The sequence below is a fragment of the Pelophylax lessonae genome, assembly GCF_965119305.1.
Source record: "Pelophylax lessonae genome assembly, chromosome: 11".
In the NCBI taxonomy this organism is placed as follows: Eukaryota; Metazoa; Chordata; class Amphibia; order Anura; family Ranidae; genus Pelophylax; species Pelophylax lessonae.
This window is the reverse complement of record NC_138778.1, coordinates 806,584-825,460: the sequence shown is the minus strand read 5'-3', so window position 1 is coordinate 825,460 and position 18,877 is coordinate 806,584. Positions and strand designations below refer to the sequence as shown.

General features: G+C 52.5%; 1 protein-coding gene across 1 annotated transcript in view; it reads left to right on the top strand.

The window, feature by feature from the left end:
* The window catches only part of RPTOR (regulatory associated protein of MTOR complex 1), a 157,743-nt gene that overhangs the window by 121,578 nt on the left and 17,288 nt on the right, over positions 1–18,877 (top strand). Inside the window, exons 20-23 of the mRNA XM_082271304.1 lie at positions 8,142–8,256; positions 13,933–14,057; positions 15,361–15,465; positions 17,653–17,697. Of these exons, the coding sequence (XP_082127430.1) occupies positions 8,142–8,256; positions 13,933–14,057; positions 15,361–15,465; positions 17,653–17,697 (390 nt within the window). The remainder of the gene's footprint in view (positions 1–8,141; positions 8,257–13,932; positions 14,058–15,360; positions 15,466–17,652; positions 17,698–18,877) is intronic.

Genomic DNA, 18,877 nt, shown 5'->3' with positions numbered 1-18,877 from the left:
ACGGGAGGGGGAAGCACAGCAGCACTGGATGGATGACGGGAGGGGGAGGCACAGCAGCACTGGATGGATGACAGGAGGGGAGGCACAGCAGCACTGGATGGATGATGGGAGGGGGAGACACAGCAGCACTGGATGGATGATGGGAGGGGGAGGCACAGCAGCACTGGATGGATGATGGGAGGGGGAGGCACAGCAGCACTGGATGGATGGGGGGAGGGGGAGGCACAGCAGCACTGGATGGATGAGGGGGAGGCACAGCAGCACTGGATGGATGATGGGAGGGGGAGGCACAGCAGCACTGGATGGATGGGGGGAGGGGAGGCACAGCAGCACTGGATGGATGGGGGAGGGGGAGGCACAGCAGCACTGGATGGATGATGGGAGGGGGAGGCACAGCAGCACTGGATGGGGGAGGGGGAGGCACAGCAGCACTGGATGGATGACGGGAGGGGGAGGCACAGCAGCACTGGATGGGGGAGGGGGAGGCACAGCAGCACTGGATGGGGGAGGGGGAGGCACAGCAGCACTGGATGGATGACGGGAGGGGGAAGCACAGCAGCACTGGATGGATGACAGGAGGGGAGGCACAGCAGCACTGGATGGATGATGGGAGGGGGAGGCACAGCAGCACTGGATGGATGACAGGAGGGGGAGGCACAGCAGCACTGGATGGATGACGGAAGGGGGAGGCACAGCAGCACTGGATGGATGACGGGAGGGGAGGCACAGCAGCACTGGATGGATGATGGGAGGGGGAGGCACAGCAGCACTGGATGGATGATGGGAGGGGGAGGCACAGCAGCACTGGATGGGGGAGGGGGAGGCACAGCAGCACTGGATGGATGGGGGGAGGGGGAGGCACAGCAGCACTGGATGGATGACGGGAGGGGGAAGCACAGCAGCACTGGATGGATGACGGGAGGGGGAGGCACAGCAGCACTGGATGGATGACAGGAGGGGAGGCACAGCAGCACTGGATGGATGATGGGAGGGGGAGACACAGCAGCACTGGATGGATGATGGGAGGGGGAGGCACAGCAGCACTGGATGGGGGAGGGGGAGGCACAGCAGCACTGGATGGATGGGGGGAGGGGGAGGCACAGCAGCACTGGATGGATGAGGGGGAGGCACAGCAGCACTGGATGGATGATGGGAGGGGGAGGCACAGCAGCACTGGATGGATGGGGGGAGGGGGAGGCACAGCAGCACTGGATGGATGACGGGAGGGGGAGGCACAGCAGCACTGGATGGATGATGGGAGGGGGAGGCACAGCAGCACTGGATGGGGGAGGGGGAGGCACAGCAGCACTGGATGGATGGGGGGAGGGGGAGGCACAGCAGCACTGGATGGATGAGGGTGAGGCACAGCAGCACTGGATGGATGATGGGAGGGGGAGGCACAGCAGCACTGGATGGATGGGGGGAGGGGAGGCACAGCAGCACTGGATGGATGGGGGAGGGGGAGGCACAGCAGCACTGGATGGATGAGGGGGAGGCACAGCAGCACTGGATGGATGATGGGAGGGGGAGGCACAGCAGCACTGGATGGGGGAGGGGGAGGCACAGCAGCACTGGATGGATGACGGGAGGGGGAGGCACAGCAGCACTGGATGGGGGAGGGGGAGCCACAGCAGCACTGGATGGGGGAGGGGGAGGCACAGCAGCACTGGATGGATGACGGGAGGGGGAAGCACAGCAGCACTGGATGGATGACAGGAGGGGAGGCACAGCAGCACTGGATGGATGATGGGAGGGGGAGGCACAGCAGCACTGGATGGATGACAGGAGGGGGAGGCACAGCAGCACTGGATGGATGACGGGAGGGGGAGGCACAGCAGCACTGGATGGATGACGGGAGGGGGAAGCACAGCAGCACTGGATGGATGACGGGAGGGGGAGGCACAGCAGCACTGGATGGATGACGGGAGGGGAGGCACAGCAGCACTGGATGGATGATGGGAGGGGGAGGCACAGCAGCACTGGATGGATGATGGGAGGGGGAGGCACAGCAGCACTGGATGGGGGAGGGGGAGGCACAGCAGCACTGGATGGATGGGGGGAGGGGGAGGCACAGCAGCACTGGATGGATGACGGGAGGGGGAAGCACAGCAGCACTGGATGGATGACGGGAGGGGGAGGCACAGCAGCACTGGATGGATGACAGGAGGGGAGGCACAGCAGCACTGGATGGATGATGGGAGGGGGAGGCACAGCAGCACTGGATGGATGACGGGAGGGGGAGGCACAGCAGCACTGGATGGATGTGGGGATGGGGAGGCACAGCAGCACTGGATGGATGACGGGAGGGGGAGGCACAGCAGCACTGGATGGATGACGGAAGGGGGAGGCACAGCAGCACTGGATGGATGACAGGAGGGGGAGGCACAGCAGCACTGGATGGATGACGGGAGGGGGAGGCACAGCAGCACTGGATGGATGATGGGAGGGGGAGGCACAGCAGCACTGGATGGATGACGGGAGGGGGAGGCACAGCAGCACTGGATGGATGGGGGGAGGAGGAGGCACAACAGCACTGGATGGATGGGGGGAGGGGGAGGCACAGCAGCACTGGATGGATGACGGGAGGGGGAGGCACAGCAGCACTGGATGGGGGAGGGGGAGGCACAGCAGCACTGGATGGATGGGGGGAGGGGGAGGCACAGCAGCACTGGATGGATGACGGGAGGGGGAAGCACAGCAGCACTGGATGGATGACGGGAGGGGGAGGCACAGCAGCACTGGATGGATGACAGGAGGGGAGGCACAGCAGCACTGGATGGATGATGGGAGGGGGAGACACAGCAGCACTGGATGGATGATGGGAGGGGGAGGCACAGCAGCACTGGATGGGGGAGGGGGAGGCACAGCAGCACTGGATGGATGAGGGGGAGGGGGAGGCACAGCAGCACTGGATGGATGACAGGAGGGGGAGGCACAGCAGCACTGGATGGATGATGGGAGGGGGAGGCACAGCAGCACTGGATGGATGACGGGAGGGGGAGGCACAGCAGCACTGGATGGATGACAGGAGGGGGAGGCACAGCAGCACTGGATGGATGACAGGAGGGGGAGGCACAGCAGCACTGGATGGATGAGGGGGAGGCACAGCAGCACTGGATGGATGATGGGAGGGGGAGGCACAGCAGCACTGGATGGGGGAGGGGGAGGCACAGCAGCACTGGGATGGATGGGGGGAGGGGGAGGCACAGCAGCACTGGATGGATGACGGGAGGGGGAAGCACAGCAGCACTGGATGGATGACAGGAGGGGGAGGCACAGCAGCACTGGATGGATGACGGGAGGGGGAGGCACAGCAGCACTGGATGGATGACGGGAGGGGAGGCACAGCAGCACTGGATGGATGATGGGAGGGGGAGGCACAGCAGCACTGGATGGATGATGGGAGGGGGAGGCACAGCAGCACTGGATGGGGGAGGGGGAGGCACAGCAGCACTGGATGGATGGGGGGAGGGGGAGGCACAGCAGCACTGGATGGATGACGGGAGGGGGAAGCACAGCAGCACTGGATGGATGACGGGAGGGGGAGGCACAGCAGCACTGGATGGATGACAGGAGGGGAGGCACAGCAGCACTGGATGGATGATGGGAGGGGGAGACACAGCAGCACTGGATGGATGATGGGAGGGGGAGGCACAGCAGCACTGGATGGGGGAGGGGGAGGCACAGCAGCACTGGATGGATGGGGGGAGGGGGAGGCACAGCAGCACTGGATGGATGAGGGGGAGGCACAGCAGCACTGGATGGATGGGGGGAGGGGTAGGCACAGCAGCACTGGATGGATGGGGGGAGGGGTAGGCACAGCAGCACTGGATGGATGACGGGAGGGGGAGGCACAGCAGCACTGGATGGATGATGGGAGGGGGAGGCACAGCAGCACTGGATGGGGGAGGGGGAGGCACAGCAGCACTGGATGGATGGGGGGAGGGGGAGGCACAGCAGCACTGGATGGATGAGGGTGAGGCACAGCAGCACTGGATGGATGATGGGAGGGGGAGGCACAGCAGCACTGGATGGATGGGGGGAGGGGAGGCACAGCAGCACTGGATGAGGCACAGCAGCACTGGATGGATGAGGGGGAGGCACAGCAGCACTGGATGGATGATGGGAGGGGGAGGCACAGCAGCACTGGATGGGGGAGGGGGAGGCACAGCAGCACTGGATGGATGACGGGAGGGGGAGGCACAGCAGCACTGGATGGGGGAGGGGGAGCCACAGCAGCACTGGATGGGGGAGGGGGAGGCACAGCAGCACTGGATGGATGACGGGAGGGGGAAGCACAGCAGCACTGGATGGATGACAGGAGGGGAGGCACAGCAGCACTGGATGGATGACGGGAGGGGGAGGCACAGCAGCACTGGATGGATGACAGGAGGGGGAGGCACAGCAGCACTGGATGGATGACGGGAGGGGGAGGCACAGCAGCACTGGATGGATGACAGGAGGGGGAGGCACAGCAGCACTGGATGGATGACGGGAGGGGGAGGCACAGCAGCACTGGATGGATGACAGGAGGGGGAGGCACAGCAGCACTGGATGGATGACGGGAGGGGGAGGCACAGCAGCACTGGATGGATGACGGGAGGGGGAAGCACAGCAGCACTGGATGGATGACGGGAGGGGGAGGCACAGCAGCACTGGATGGATGACGGGAGGGGAGGCACAGCAGCACTGGATGGATGATGGGAGGGGGAGGCACAGCAGCACTGGATGGATGATGGGAGGGGGAGGCACAGCAGCACTGGATGGGGGAGGGGGAGGCACAGCAGCACTGGATGGATGGGGGGAGGGGGAGGCACAGCAGCACTGGATGGATGACGGGAGGGGGAAGCACAGCAGCACTGGATGGATGACGGGAGGGGGAGGCACAGCAGCACTGGATGGATGACAGGAGGGGAGGCACAGCAGCACTGGATAGATGATGGGAGGGGGAGACACAGCAGCACTGGATGGATGATGGGAGGGGGAGGCATAGCAGCACTGGATGGGGGGAGGGGGAGGCACAGCAGCACTGGATGGATGGGGGGAGGGGGAGGCACAGCAGCACTGGATGGATGAGGGGGAGGCACAGCAGCACTGGATGGATGATGGGAGGGGGAGGCACAGCAGCACTGGATGGATGGGGGGAGGGGGAGGCGGAGGCACAGCAGCACTGGATGGATGACGGGAGGGGGAGGCACAGCAGCACTGGATGGATGATGGGAGGGGGAGGCACAGCAGCACTGGATGGGGGAGGGGGAGGCACAGCAGCACTGGATGGATGGGGGGAGGGGGAGGCACAGCAGCACTGGATGGATGAGGGTGAGGCACAGCAGCACTGGATGGATGATGGGAGGGGGAGGCACAGCAGCACTGGATGGATGGGGGGAGGGGAGGCACAGCAGCACTGGATGAGGCACAGCAGCACTGGATGGATGAGGGGGAGGCACAGCAGCACTGGATGGATGATGGGAGGGGGAGGCACAGCAGCACTGGATGGGGGAGGGGGAGGCACAGCAGCACTGGATGGATGACGGGAGGGGGAGGCACAGCAGCACTGGATGGGGGAGGGGGAGCCACAGCAGCACTGGATGGGGGAGGGGGAGGCACAGCAGCACTGGATGGATGACGGGAGGGGGAAGCACAGCAGCACTGGATGGATGACAGGAGGGGAGGCACAGCAGCACTGGATGGATGACGGGAGGGGGAGGCACAGCAGCACTGGATGGATGACAGGAGGGGGAGGCACAGCAGCACTGGATGGATGACGGGAGGGGGAGGCACAGCAGCACTGGATGGATGACAGGAGGGGGAGGCACAGCAGCACTGGATGGATGACGGGAGGGGGAGGCACAGCAGCACTGGATGGATGACAGGAGGGGGAGGCACAGCAGCACTGGATGGATGACGGGAGGGGGAGGCACAGCAGCACTGGATGGATGACGGGAGGGGGAAGCACAGCAGCACTGGATGGATGACGGGAGGGGGAGGCACAGCAGCACTGGATGGATGACGGGAGGGGAGGCACAGCAGCACTGGATGGATGATGGGAGGGGGAGGCACAGCAGCACTGGATGGATGATGGGAGGGGGAGGCACAGCAGCACTGGATGGGGGAGGGGGAGGCACAGCAGCACTGGATGGATGGGGGGAGGGGGAGGCACAGCAGCACTGGATGGATGACGGGAGGGGGAAGCACAGCAGCACTGGATGGATGACGGGAGGGGGAGGCACAGCAGCACTGGATGGATGACAGGAGGGGAGGCACAGCAGCACTGGATAGATGATGGGAGGGGGAGACACAGCAGCACTGGATGGATGATGGGAGGGGGAGGCATAGCAGCACTGGATGGGGGGAGGGGGAGGCACAGCAGCACTGGATGGATGGGGGGAGGGGGAGGCACAGCAGCACTGGATGGATGAGGGGGAGGCACAGCAGCACTGGATGGATGATGGGAGGGGGAGGCACAGCAGCACTGGATGGATGGGGGGAGGGGGAGGCGGAGGCACAGCAGCACTGGATGGATGACGGGAGGGGGAGGCACAGCAGCACTGGATGGATGATGGGAGGGGGAGGCACAGCAGCACTGGATGGGGGAGGGGGAGGCACAGCAGCACTGGATGGATGACGGGAGGGGGAAGCACAGCAGCACTGGATGGATAACGGGAGGGGGAGGCACAGCAGCACTGGATGGATGACAGGAGGGGAGGCACAGCAGCACTGGATGGATGATGGGAGGGGGAGGCACAGCAGCACTGGATGGATGACGGGAGGGGGAGGCACAGCAGCACTGGATGGATGGGGGGAGGAGGAGGCACAGCAGCACTGGATGGATGGGGGGAGGGGGAGGCACAGCAGCACTGGATGGATGACGGGAGGGGGAGGCACAGCAGCACTGGATGGATGAGGGGGAGGCACAGCAGCACTGGATGGATGAGGGGGAGGGGGAGGCACAGCAGCACTGGATGGATGAGGGGGAGGGGGAGGCACAGCAGCACTGGATGGATGAGGGGGAGGCACAGCAGCACTGGATGGATGACGGGCAGAGGGAATGTTATCTGAGGAGCGATCGATATCAAGCTTTCAGTGGCTCGGCTCTGTAAGATGTTGGAGAGGAAGGCCGGGATTTGTTAGGAGCTGAAGGGTCCCTGGAGGAAACCGGTGCTCCGGCTTCACTGCCTGAAGAATATCTCCAGCAAGATTCACCGATGGTCAGACTGCAGCGGGTGTCGGGGGTATCACTGCTATTGGTTGCCTCTCAAGGAAATCACTTCCTGTCTCTATCCACCAATGGCATTTCACAGGGCGGGTCTCCTGATGCTGTGCTGATTGGTCCCCTTGTAGTCTGCACAGAGATCATGTGACTGGATGACCACACAGGAGAACGATTGGGGCACCGATTTTTTTATTTTGGAGGGAGTAGGAGGGAAAACGTTATTTTAGTGTTGGATGGAGGGGGGAAGGGTGAGACCCCCTGTCGGATTATTGCTGTCTGTGTCCCCGTTAGGGAGATTCATCCTCTCTACTTCTCCTGGTTACCGTTATCACAGAAAATCCCACATTTTAGGTTGTCACCAAAACAGGAAGAGAGGTTTGTCCAATGGGGACAAGCAGAGATTTCCTCCCACTTCCTGCTTGGTCTCTGGGACAGGAAGTGAAGGGAAATCCTTCCAATGGGACCCAGACTGGCAGAGGCTTCGTTTTCCCTTTAGTTATATCTTCACACCGAGGGCGACTTTACTCCAACTGACCGGGGGCATTGCAGCCATTGGCTGTGACTTGTCATGTGACTTGTGTCCAAAGACGCACAAGTGTGAATGGAGCCTTAAGCTCCCATTGGGGGAGGGGAAAGGGGGTGTCCAGAGGAATGGAAGGTAAGGTGTCCGTTGGGGGAGGGGGAGAGGAAGGTAAGGTATCAGGTGTCCGTTGGGGGAGGGGGAGAGGAAGGTAAGGTATCAGGTGTCCGTTGGGGGAGGGGGTGTCCCCTTTGGAGGTTCCGCGCTCTCTTCTTTTGGTACATTTTTTGATTTCCCATCAGTGACAGCGATCACCGGAGACTCCTCCCCGGGGCGGGATCAGGGGCGGGGACACAGGGTGGAAGATGAAAGTTTTACAATAAATCCTCCATCTTTTCTTCCTCTCAGGAGTCACCAGATTAGACGATCAGATATTTATCAACCGCAATCCCGGCGTTCCCTCCGTGGTGAAGTTTCATCCGTTCACCTCCTGCATCGCCGTCGCTGACAAGGACAGCATCTGGTAAGCCGGCAATTCCAAACCTCCCCCACCCCCCATAATAATATAATCTCCTCCTCCTATAATATAATCTCCTCCCCCTATAATAATATCTCCTCCTCCTATAATAATATAATCTCCTCCTCCTATAATAATATAATCTCCTCCCCCTATAATAATATAAACTCCTCCTCCTATAATAATATAATCTCCTCCCCCTATAATAATATAAACTCCTCCTCCTATAATAATATAATCTCCTCCTCCTATAATAATATAATCTCCTCCTCCTATAATAATATAATCTCCTCCCCCTATAATAATATAAACTCCTCCTCCTATAATAATATAATCTCCTCCTCCTATAATAATATAATCTCCTCCCCCTATAATAATATAAACTCCTCCTCCTATAATAATATAATCTCCTCCTCCTATAATAATATAATCTCCTCCTCCTATAATAATATAATCTCCTCCCCCTATAATAATATAAACTCCTCCTCCTATAATAATATAATCTCCTCCTCCTATAATAATATAATCTCCTCCTCCTATAATAATATAATCTCCTCCCCCTATAATAATATAAACTCCTCCTCCTATAATAATATAATCTCCTCCTATAATAATATAATCTCCTCCTCCTGTAATAATATAATCTCCTCCTCCTATAATAATAGAATCTCCTCCTATAATAATATAATCTCCTCCTATAATAATAATAATCTCCTCCCCCTATAATAATATAATCTCCTCCTATAATATAATCTCCTCCCCCTATACTAATATAATCTCCTCCCCCTATAATAATATAATCTCCTCCTATAATAATATAATTTCCTCCTCCTATAATAATATAATTTCCTCCTCCTATAATAATATAATCTCCTCCTCCTATAATAATATAATTTCCTCCTCCTATAATAATATAATCTCCTCCTCCTATAATAATATAATCTCCTCCTCCTATAATAATATAAACTCCTCCTCCTATAATAATATAATCTCCTCCTCCTATAATAATATCTCCTCCTCCTATAATAATATAATCTCCTCCCCCTATAATAATATAAACTCCTCCTCCTATAATAATATAATCTCCTCCTATAATAATATAATCTCCTCCTCCTGTAATAATATAATCTCCTCCCCCTATACTAATATAATCTCCTCCCCCTATAATAATATAATCTCCTCCTATAATATAATCTCCTCCCCCTATACTAATATAATCTCCTCCCCTATAATAATATAATCTCCTCCTATAATAATATAATTTCCTCCTCCTATAATAATATAATCTCCTCCTCCTATAATAATATAATCTCCTCCTCCTATAATAATATAATCTCCTCCTCCTATAATAATATAATCTCCTCCCCCTATAATAATATAAACTCCTCCTCCTATAATAATATAATCTCCTCCTCCTATAATAATATAATCTCCTCCTCCTATAATAATATAATCTCCTCCCCCTATAATAATATAATCTCCTCCCCCTATAATAATATAATCTCCTCCCCCTATAATAATATAATCTCCTCCTATAATAATATAATCTCCTCCCCCTATAATAATATAATCTCCTCCCCCTATAATAATATAATCTCCTCCTCCCCCTATAATAATATAATCTCCTCCTATAATAATATAATCTCCCCCACCCCCCATAATAATATAAACTCCTCCTCCTATAATAATATAATCTCCTCCTCCTATAATAATATAATCTCCTCCTCCTGTAATAATATAATCTCCTCCTCCTGTAATAATATAATCTCCTCCTCCTGTAATAATATAATCTCCTCCTCCTATAATAATATAATCTCCTCCTCCTATAATAATATAATCTCCTCCTCCCATAATAATATAATCTCCTCCTCCTATAATAATATAATCTCCTCCTCCCCCTATAATAATATAATCTCCTCCTATAATAATATAATCTCCTCCTCCTATAATAATATAATCTCCTCCCCCTATAATAATATAATCTCCTCCTCCTATAATAATATAATCTCCTCCTCCCATAATAATATAATCTCCTCCTCCTATAATATAATCTCCTCTTCCTGTAATAATATAATCTCCTCCTCCTATAATAATATAATCTCCTCCTCCTATAATAATATAATCTCCTCCTCCTATAATAATATAATCTCCTCCTCCTATAATAATATAATCTCCTCCCCCTATAATAATATAAACTCCTCCTCCTATAATAATATAATCTCCTCCTCCTATAATAATATAATCTCCTCCTCCTATAATAATATAATCTCCTCCTCCTATAATAATATAATCTCCTCCTCCTATAATAATATAATCTCCTCCTATAATAATAATCTCCTCCTATAATAATAATAATCTCCTCCTATAATAATATAATCTCCTCCCCCTATAATAATATAATCTCCTCCTATAATATAATCTCCTCCTATAATATAATCTCCTCCCCCTATACTAATATAATCTCCTCCTATAATAATATAATCTCCTCCCCCTATAATAATATAATCTCCTCCCCCTATAATAATATAATCTCCTCCTCCCCCTATAATAATATAATCTCCTCCTATAATAATATAATCTCCCCCACCCCCCATAATAATATAAACTCCTCCTCCTATAATAATATAATCTCCTCCTCCTATAATAATATAATCTCCTCCTCCTATAATAATATAATCTCCTCCTCCTGTAATAATATAATCTCCTCCTCCTGTAATAATATAATCTCCTCCTCCTATAATAATATAATTTCCTCCTCCTATAATAATATAAACTCCTCCTCCTATAATAATATAATCTCCTCCTCCTATAATAATATAATCTCCTCCTCCTATAATAATATAATCTCCTCCCCCTATAATAATATAAACTCCTCCTCCTATAATAATATAATCTCCTCCTCCTATAATAATATAATCTCCTCCTCCTGTAATAATATAATCTCCTCCTCCTATAATAATATAATCTCCTCCTCCTATAATAATATAATCTCCTCCTCCTGTAATAATATAATCTCCTCCTCCTATAGTAATATAATCTCCTCCTCCTATAATAATATAATCTCCTCCTCCTATAATAATATAATCTCCTCCCCCTATAATAATATAATCTCCTCCTATAATATAATCTCCTCCCCCTATAATAATATAATCTCCTCCTATAATAATATAATCTCCTCCCCCTATAATAATATAATCTCCTCCCCCTATAATAATATAATCTCCTCCTCCCCCTATAATAATATAATCTCCTCCTATAATAATATAATCTCCCCCACCCCCCATAATAATATAAACTCCTCCTCCTATAATAATATAATCTCCTCCTCCTATAATAATATAATCTCCTCCTCCTGTAATAATATAATCTCCTCCTCCTATAATAATATAATCTCCTCCTCCTATAATAATATAATCTCCTCCTCCTGTAATAATATAATCTCCTCCTCCTATAATAATATAATCTCCTCCTCCCAAAATAATATAATCTCCTCCTCCCATAATAATATAATCTCCTCCTCCTATAATAATATAATCTCCTCCTATAATAATATAAACTCCTCCTCCTATAATAATATAATCTCCTCCTCCTATAATAATATAATCTCCTCCTCCTATAATAATATAATCTCCTCCCCCTATAATAATATAAACTCCTCCTCCTATAATAATATAATCTCCTCCTCCTATAATAATATAATCTCCTCCTCCTGTAATAATATAATCTCCTCCTCCTATAATAATATAATCTCCTCCTCCTATAATAATATAATCTCCTCCTCCTATAATAATATAATCTCCTCCTCCCCCTATAATAATATAATCTCCTCCTATAATAATATAATCTCCCCCACCCCCCATAATAATATAAACTCCTCCTCCTATAATAATATAATCTCCTCCTCCTATAATAATATAATCTCCTCCTCTCCTCCTCCTATAATAATATAATCTCCTCCTCCTATAATAATATAATCTCCTCCTCCTATAATAATATAATCTCCCCCACCCCCCATAATAATATAATCTCCTCCTATAATAATAATAATCTCCTCCTCCTATAATAATCTCCTCCTATAATAATATAATCTCCTCCCCCTATAATAATATAATCTCCTCCCCCTATAATAATATAATCTCCTCCTATAATAATATAATCTCCTCCTATAATAATATAATCTCCTCCTCCTATTATAATATAATCTCCTCCCCCTATAATAATATAATCTCCTCCTCCTATAATAATATAATCTCCTCCTCCTATAATAATATAATCTCCTCCTCCTGATTTCTGCTTTCTTGTCTCTATATATAAATGACGGATGGAGATATAATGTGGAGTTTATATCGCAGTATAATAAACGATGGAAGTCGATATTTCTCCAGATTTCTGACAAATGAAAAATTCCTACATAACGTTATAAAGTGTCATCTGAGGTGCACAGAGTGTAAATTCCCAGCGCTCCTCCGCGCCGCTCCTCGCAGCTCCTCCACGCCGTTCCTCGCAGCTCCTCCGCGCCGCTCCTCGCAGCTCCTCCGCGCCGCTCCTCGCAGCTCCTCCGCGCCGTTCCTCGCAGCTCCTCCGCGCCGCTCCTCGCAGCTCCTCCGCGCCGTTCCTCGCAGCTCCTCCGCGCCGTTCCTCGCAGCTCCTCCGCGCCGCTCCTCGCAGCTCCTCCGCGCCGCTCCTCGCAGCTCCTCCGCGCCGCTCCTCGCAGCTCCTCCGCGCCGTTCCTCGCAGCTCCTCCGCGCCGCTCCTCGCAGCTCCTCCGCGCCGCTCCTCGCAGCTCCTCCGCGCCGTTCCTCGCAGCTCCTCCGCGCCGCTCCTCGCAGCTCCTCCGCGCCGCTCCTCGCAGCTCCTCCGCGCCGCTCCTCGCAGCTCCTCCGCGCCGTTCCTCGCAGCTCCTCCGCGCCGTTCCTCGCAGCTCCTCCGCGCCGCTCCTCGCAGCTCCTCCTCGCAGCTCCTCCGCGCCGCTCCTCGCAGCCCCTCCTCGCAGCTCCTCCGCGCCGCTCCTCGCAGCTCCTCCGCGCCGCTCCTCGCAGCTCCTCCGCGCCGCTCCTCGCAGCTCCTCCGCGCCGTTCCTCGCAGCTCCTCCGCGCCGTTCCTCGCAGCTCCTCCGCGCCGCTCCTCGCAGCTCCTCCGCGCCGCTCCTCGCAGCTCCTCCTCGCAGCTCCTCCGCGCCGCTCCTCGCAGCTCCTCCTTGCAGCTCCTCGCAGCTCCTCCGCGCCGCTGCTCCGCCCCGCTCCTCCGCGCCGCTCCTCCTCCGCGCCGCTCCTCCTCCGCGCCGCTCCCCGCTGCTCCTTCGTGCCGCTCCTTGCTGCTCCTACGTGCCGCTCTCCGCTCCTGCTCCACGCTGCTCGTCGTTCCTCGCCGTTCAGGGGTGCAGAGCCAGCCATGAATTGGCTGTATGTTGTACACTCCAATGCTTCTGTGTGTCGGTGTAAACGCATGCGTGTGCAGTTTCCAAAGCACAGAGACGGGTTGTATGCTGGTGCCGATCCGCGGAAGAATCTGCTTTTATCTGAAAACAAGCCATTCACTTCTATGGCTGACTGAACGCTCCCCTCCCCCGCAACTCCCCAAGTGTGGTAGATCTGGGAATGACACCGTAGGTCAGGTGACACCGCATGCTAGGAGACACCGTAGGTCAGGCGCTCACCGGAGTTCTCTCTTTCTGTGGTGCAGCTTCTGGGATTGGGAGAAAGGCGAAAAGCTGGACTACTTCCACAACGGGAACCCGCGCTACACCCGCATTACCGCCATGGAGTACCTGAATGGCCAGGACTGCTCGCTGCTACTCACCGCCACAGGTAGGTGATACCAGATCATAGGGCACTGCGGGGGATGGATGCAGGAACATTGGAGGATCTGTAACAGTTCAATTCCCGGAGTTCATAAAGACCGGTGCAGAGAGGTTGTGAAAGTGTCTCTTATGTTCTAAAAGTGGTTCAGTGTGCGCCAAATCCATCTGACCGGTCTATGCAGTGTGCGCCAAATCCATCTGACCGGTCTATGCAGTGTGCGCCCAAATCCATCTGACCGGTCTATGCAGTGTGCGCCCAAATCCATCTGACCGGTCTATGCAGTGTGCGCCAAATCCATCTGACCGGTCTATGCAGTGTGCGCCCAAATCCATCTGACCGGTCTATGCAGTGTGCGCCCAAATCCATCTGACCGGTCTATGCAGTGTGCGCCAAATCCATCTGACCGGTCTATGCAGTGTGCGCCAAATCCATCTGACCGGTCTATGCAGTGTGCGCCCAAATCCATCTGACCTGTCTATGCAGTGTGCGTCCAAATCCATCCGACCGGTCTATGCAGTGTGCGCCAAATCCATCTGACCGGTCTATGCAGTGTGCGCCCAAATCCATCTGACCGGTCTATGCAGTGTGCGCCCAAATCCATCTGACCGGTCTATGCAGTGTGCGCCAAATCCATCTGACCGGTCTATGCAGTGTGCACCAAATCCATCTGACCGGTCTATGCAGTGTGCGCCCAAATCCATCTGACCGGTCTATGCAGTGTGCGCCCAAATCCATCTGACCGGTCTATGCAGTGTGCGCCAAATCCATCTGACCGGTCTATGCAGTGTGCCCCAAATCCATCTGACCGGTCTATGCAGTGTGCGCCCAAATCCATCTGACCGGTCTATGCAGTGTGCGCCAAATCCATCTGACCGGTCTATGCAGTGTGCCCCAAATCCATCTGACCGGTCTATGCAGTGTGCGCCCAAATCCATCTGACCGGTCTATGCAGTGTGCGCCCAAATCCATCTGACCGGTCTATGCAGTGTGCGCCCAAATCCATCTGACCGGTCTATGCAGTGTGCGCCAAATCCATCTGACCGGTCTATGCAGTGTGCGCCAAATGCAGATATCTCCCCCCATTGTGTATATAGATCTAACCCTAACACCCCCCCCCCCCAATTGTGTATATGTATAATCCCCGTCCCCCTCTATACCGCCTTATTGTCATATAGGAAGCTGCTCCGCCCCCTTGGCTATGAGAAGCCGGGTATTGTGATGTCATAGCGTGTCACACCAAGGAGGACCAAATAGATATCTTAGCATGTGTAGGGGGATGGGCATCACGATGTGTACTGTGTCTCTGCAGATGACGGTGCTATAAGGGTGTGGAAGAACTTTGCTGATCTGGAGAAGAATCCGGAAATGGTGACGGCGTGGCAGGGATTGTCCGATATGTTGCCGTCTACACGAGGTAAACAGAAGATGCGGCGGCCAAATCTTCGTATTTCAGACGAACGCTTTCCTGTGATATTGAGATTTTCTGTCCTTTTCTAGTTTCTTTCCATTCTGAACCACCTGAGTCCCATCCCGTATATACAGTATCTGACAAAAGTAAGTACACCCCTCCCATGTGACAACACTGAAGAAATGAGACTTTGCTACAATGTAAAGTAGTGAGTGTACAGCTTGTATAACAGTGTAAATTTACTGTCCCCTCAAAATAACTCAACACACAGCCATTAATGTCTAAACCGCTGGCAACAAAAGTCAGTACACCCCTAAGTGACAACACACAGCCATTAATGTCTAAACCGCTGGCAACAAAAGTCAGTACACCCCTAAGTGACAATGTCCAAATTGGGCCCAAAGTGACAATATTTTGTGTGGCCACCATTATTTTCCAGCACTGCCTTAACCCTCTTGGGCATGGAGTTCACCAGAGCTTCACAGGTTGTCACTGGAGTCCTCTTCCCCTCCCCCATGATGACATCACAGAGCTGGTGGATGTTAGAGACCTTCCCCTCCTCCACCTTCTGTTTGAGGATCCCCACAGATGCTCTATAGGGTTTAGGCCTGGAGACATGCTTGGCCAGTCCATCACCTTTACCCTCAGCTTCTTTAGCAAGGCAGTGGTCGTCTTGGAGGTGTTTGGGGTCGTTATGTTGGAATACTGCCCTGCCCCCCAGTCTCTGAAGGGAGGAGATCATGCTCTGCTTCAGTATGTCACAGTACATGTTGGCATTCATGGTTCCCTCAATGATCTGTAGCTCCCCAGTGCCGGCAGCACTCATGCAGCCCCAGACCATGACACTCCCACCACCATGCCTGACTGTAGGAAGACACACTTGTCTTTGTACTCCTCACCTGGTTGCCCCCACACACGCCTGACACCATCTGACACCAAATAAGTTTATCTTGGTCTCATCAGAGCACAGGAGATGGTTCCAGTAATCCATGTCCTTAGTCTGCTTGTCTTCAGCAAACTGTTTGCAGGCTTTCTTGTCCATCATCTTTAGAAGAGGCTTCCTTCTGGGGTGACAGCCATGCAGACCAATTTGATGCAGTGTGCGGCGTATGGTCTGAGCACTGACAGGCTGACCCCTCCCCCACCCCTTCAACCTCTGCAGCAATGCTGGCAGCACTCATACGTTTATTTCCCAAAGACAACCTCTGGATATGACGCTGAGCACGGCACTCAACTTCTTTGGTGGACCATGGTGAGGCCTGTTCTGAGTGGAACCTGTCCTGGTAAACCGCTGTATGGTCTTGGCCACCGTGCTGCAGCTCAGTTTCAGGGTCTTGGCAATCTTTTATAGCCTAGGCCATCTTTATGTAAAGCAACAATTCTTTTTTTCAGATCCTCAGAGAGTTCTTTGCCATGAGGTGCCATGCTGAACTTCCAGTGACCAGTATGAGAGAGTGAGAGCGATAACACCAAATTTAACACACCTGCGCCCCATTTACACCTGAAACATACAAGCTGTACACTCACTACTTTACATTGTAGCAAAGTGTCATTTCTTCAGTGTTGTCACATGAAAAGATAGAAAAAAATATTTACAAAAATGTAAGGGGTGTACTTTCTTTTGTGAGATACTGTACTCCATCACCGCCCCGTATATACCCCTTCATCACCGCCCCGTATATACCCCTTCATCACCGCCCCGTATATACCCCTTCATCACCGCCCCGTATATACCCCTTCATCACCGCCCCGTATATACCCCTTCATCACCGTCCCGTATATACCCCTTCATCACTGCCACGTATATATACTCCATTACCAGGCCACAGTGTTGTTATATTTTGACTGACAATTACTCGTTACTCGAATGCAGCGCTGTACACAAATACATTTAATATCATTTTTTAGTACAGAGTTTTCTTTTCGTAATTTTTAAAGTGGACCTCCTCCTTCCCAACCTACTTTATATCATTGTACCCCTCCCCCCACCCCTCCTCTCTCCCCTTTTACAACTTTTTTCCTTTCTGGGGTGACATGATTCTGTGCACAACCCAGCATGAAAGGTAAGGGGGAGAGAAACATGGGCGGGGAGTGAAGTTCCTGCTATATAATCATTGGTTGATAATGATATGACTGTGTGTTCTCTGTGTTTGGTCACATGACCGTTATTTCTTCTCATTTTCTGCTTCTCAGGCCTAACGAGGCGAGTTTCCATTTATCTGGACAAAAGTAAACAAGGTAATTTCAGTCCTCGGGGTCATGGGGTCACTGTGTAGCTCTGTGTATTGGGGTCTGGGGACAGGGGTCACTGTGTAGCTCTGTATCGGGATCATGGGGTCACTGTGTAGCTCTGTATCGGGATCATGGGGTCACTGTGTAGCTCTGTGTATCGGGATCATGGGGTCACTGTGTAGCTCTGTGTATCGGGGTCAGGGGTCACTGTGTATCGGGGGCAGGAATCACTTTTTAGCTCTGTGTATTGGGGTCAGAGGTTGGGGGGTCATGGAGTCACTGTGTATCGGGGTCAGAGGTCGGGGGTCATGGAGTCACTGTGTATCGGGGTCGGGGGTCATGGAGTCACTGTGTATCGGGGTCAGAGGTCGGGGGTCATGGAGTCACTGTGTATTGGGGTCGGGGGTCATGGAGTCACTGTGTATCGGGGTCGGGGGTCATGGAGTCACTGTGTATCGGGGTCAGAGGTCGGGGTTCATAGAGTCACTGTGTATCGGGGTCGGGGGTCATGGAGTCACTGTGTATCGGTGTCGGGGGTCATGGAGTCACTGTGTATCGGTGTCGGGGGTCATGGAGTCACTGTGTATCGGGGTCGGGGGTCATGGAGTCACTGTGTAGCTCTGTATTGAGGTCGGGGGTCATGGAGTCCCTGTGCACAGAGCCTTGGCCGGCACTGTTCTCTTCTGATGGTATTAGAGCTGCACAATTCTGGATAAAATGAGAATCACGATTTTTTTGATTCTCGGGGTGACATCTTTCACATTATACAAAAAAATTGGGCGAACTTTACTGTTTAGTTTTTTTTTTAAATCATTAAAGTGAATTTTTTCCCAAAAAACTGCATTTGAAAGACTTCTGTGCAATTGGAGTGAGACAAAATATTGCAACGACCGCCATTTTATTGCTAAAATATATATATAAACAGGTGAGAGATCTTGTGGGAGGGGGCTCAGGTCTCTGTACGATCTGTCCCTATATTTTTCGGTTTTTACAGTTACGTCATGCTTTTTCGGCACAGTATCTTTGGCCAGGTCTCCTATGGAAGACCTACTTCTAGCCGACACACTGGACAAACCCTTATCAGAAGCTTACAAGGAACTTTGTGGACAGTGGCCGCCTGCCCTGGTGGGTTGCAGGGACCGATGGACCATGGTAGTCCCTGACTTACAAGGGGATGACGATTGGG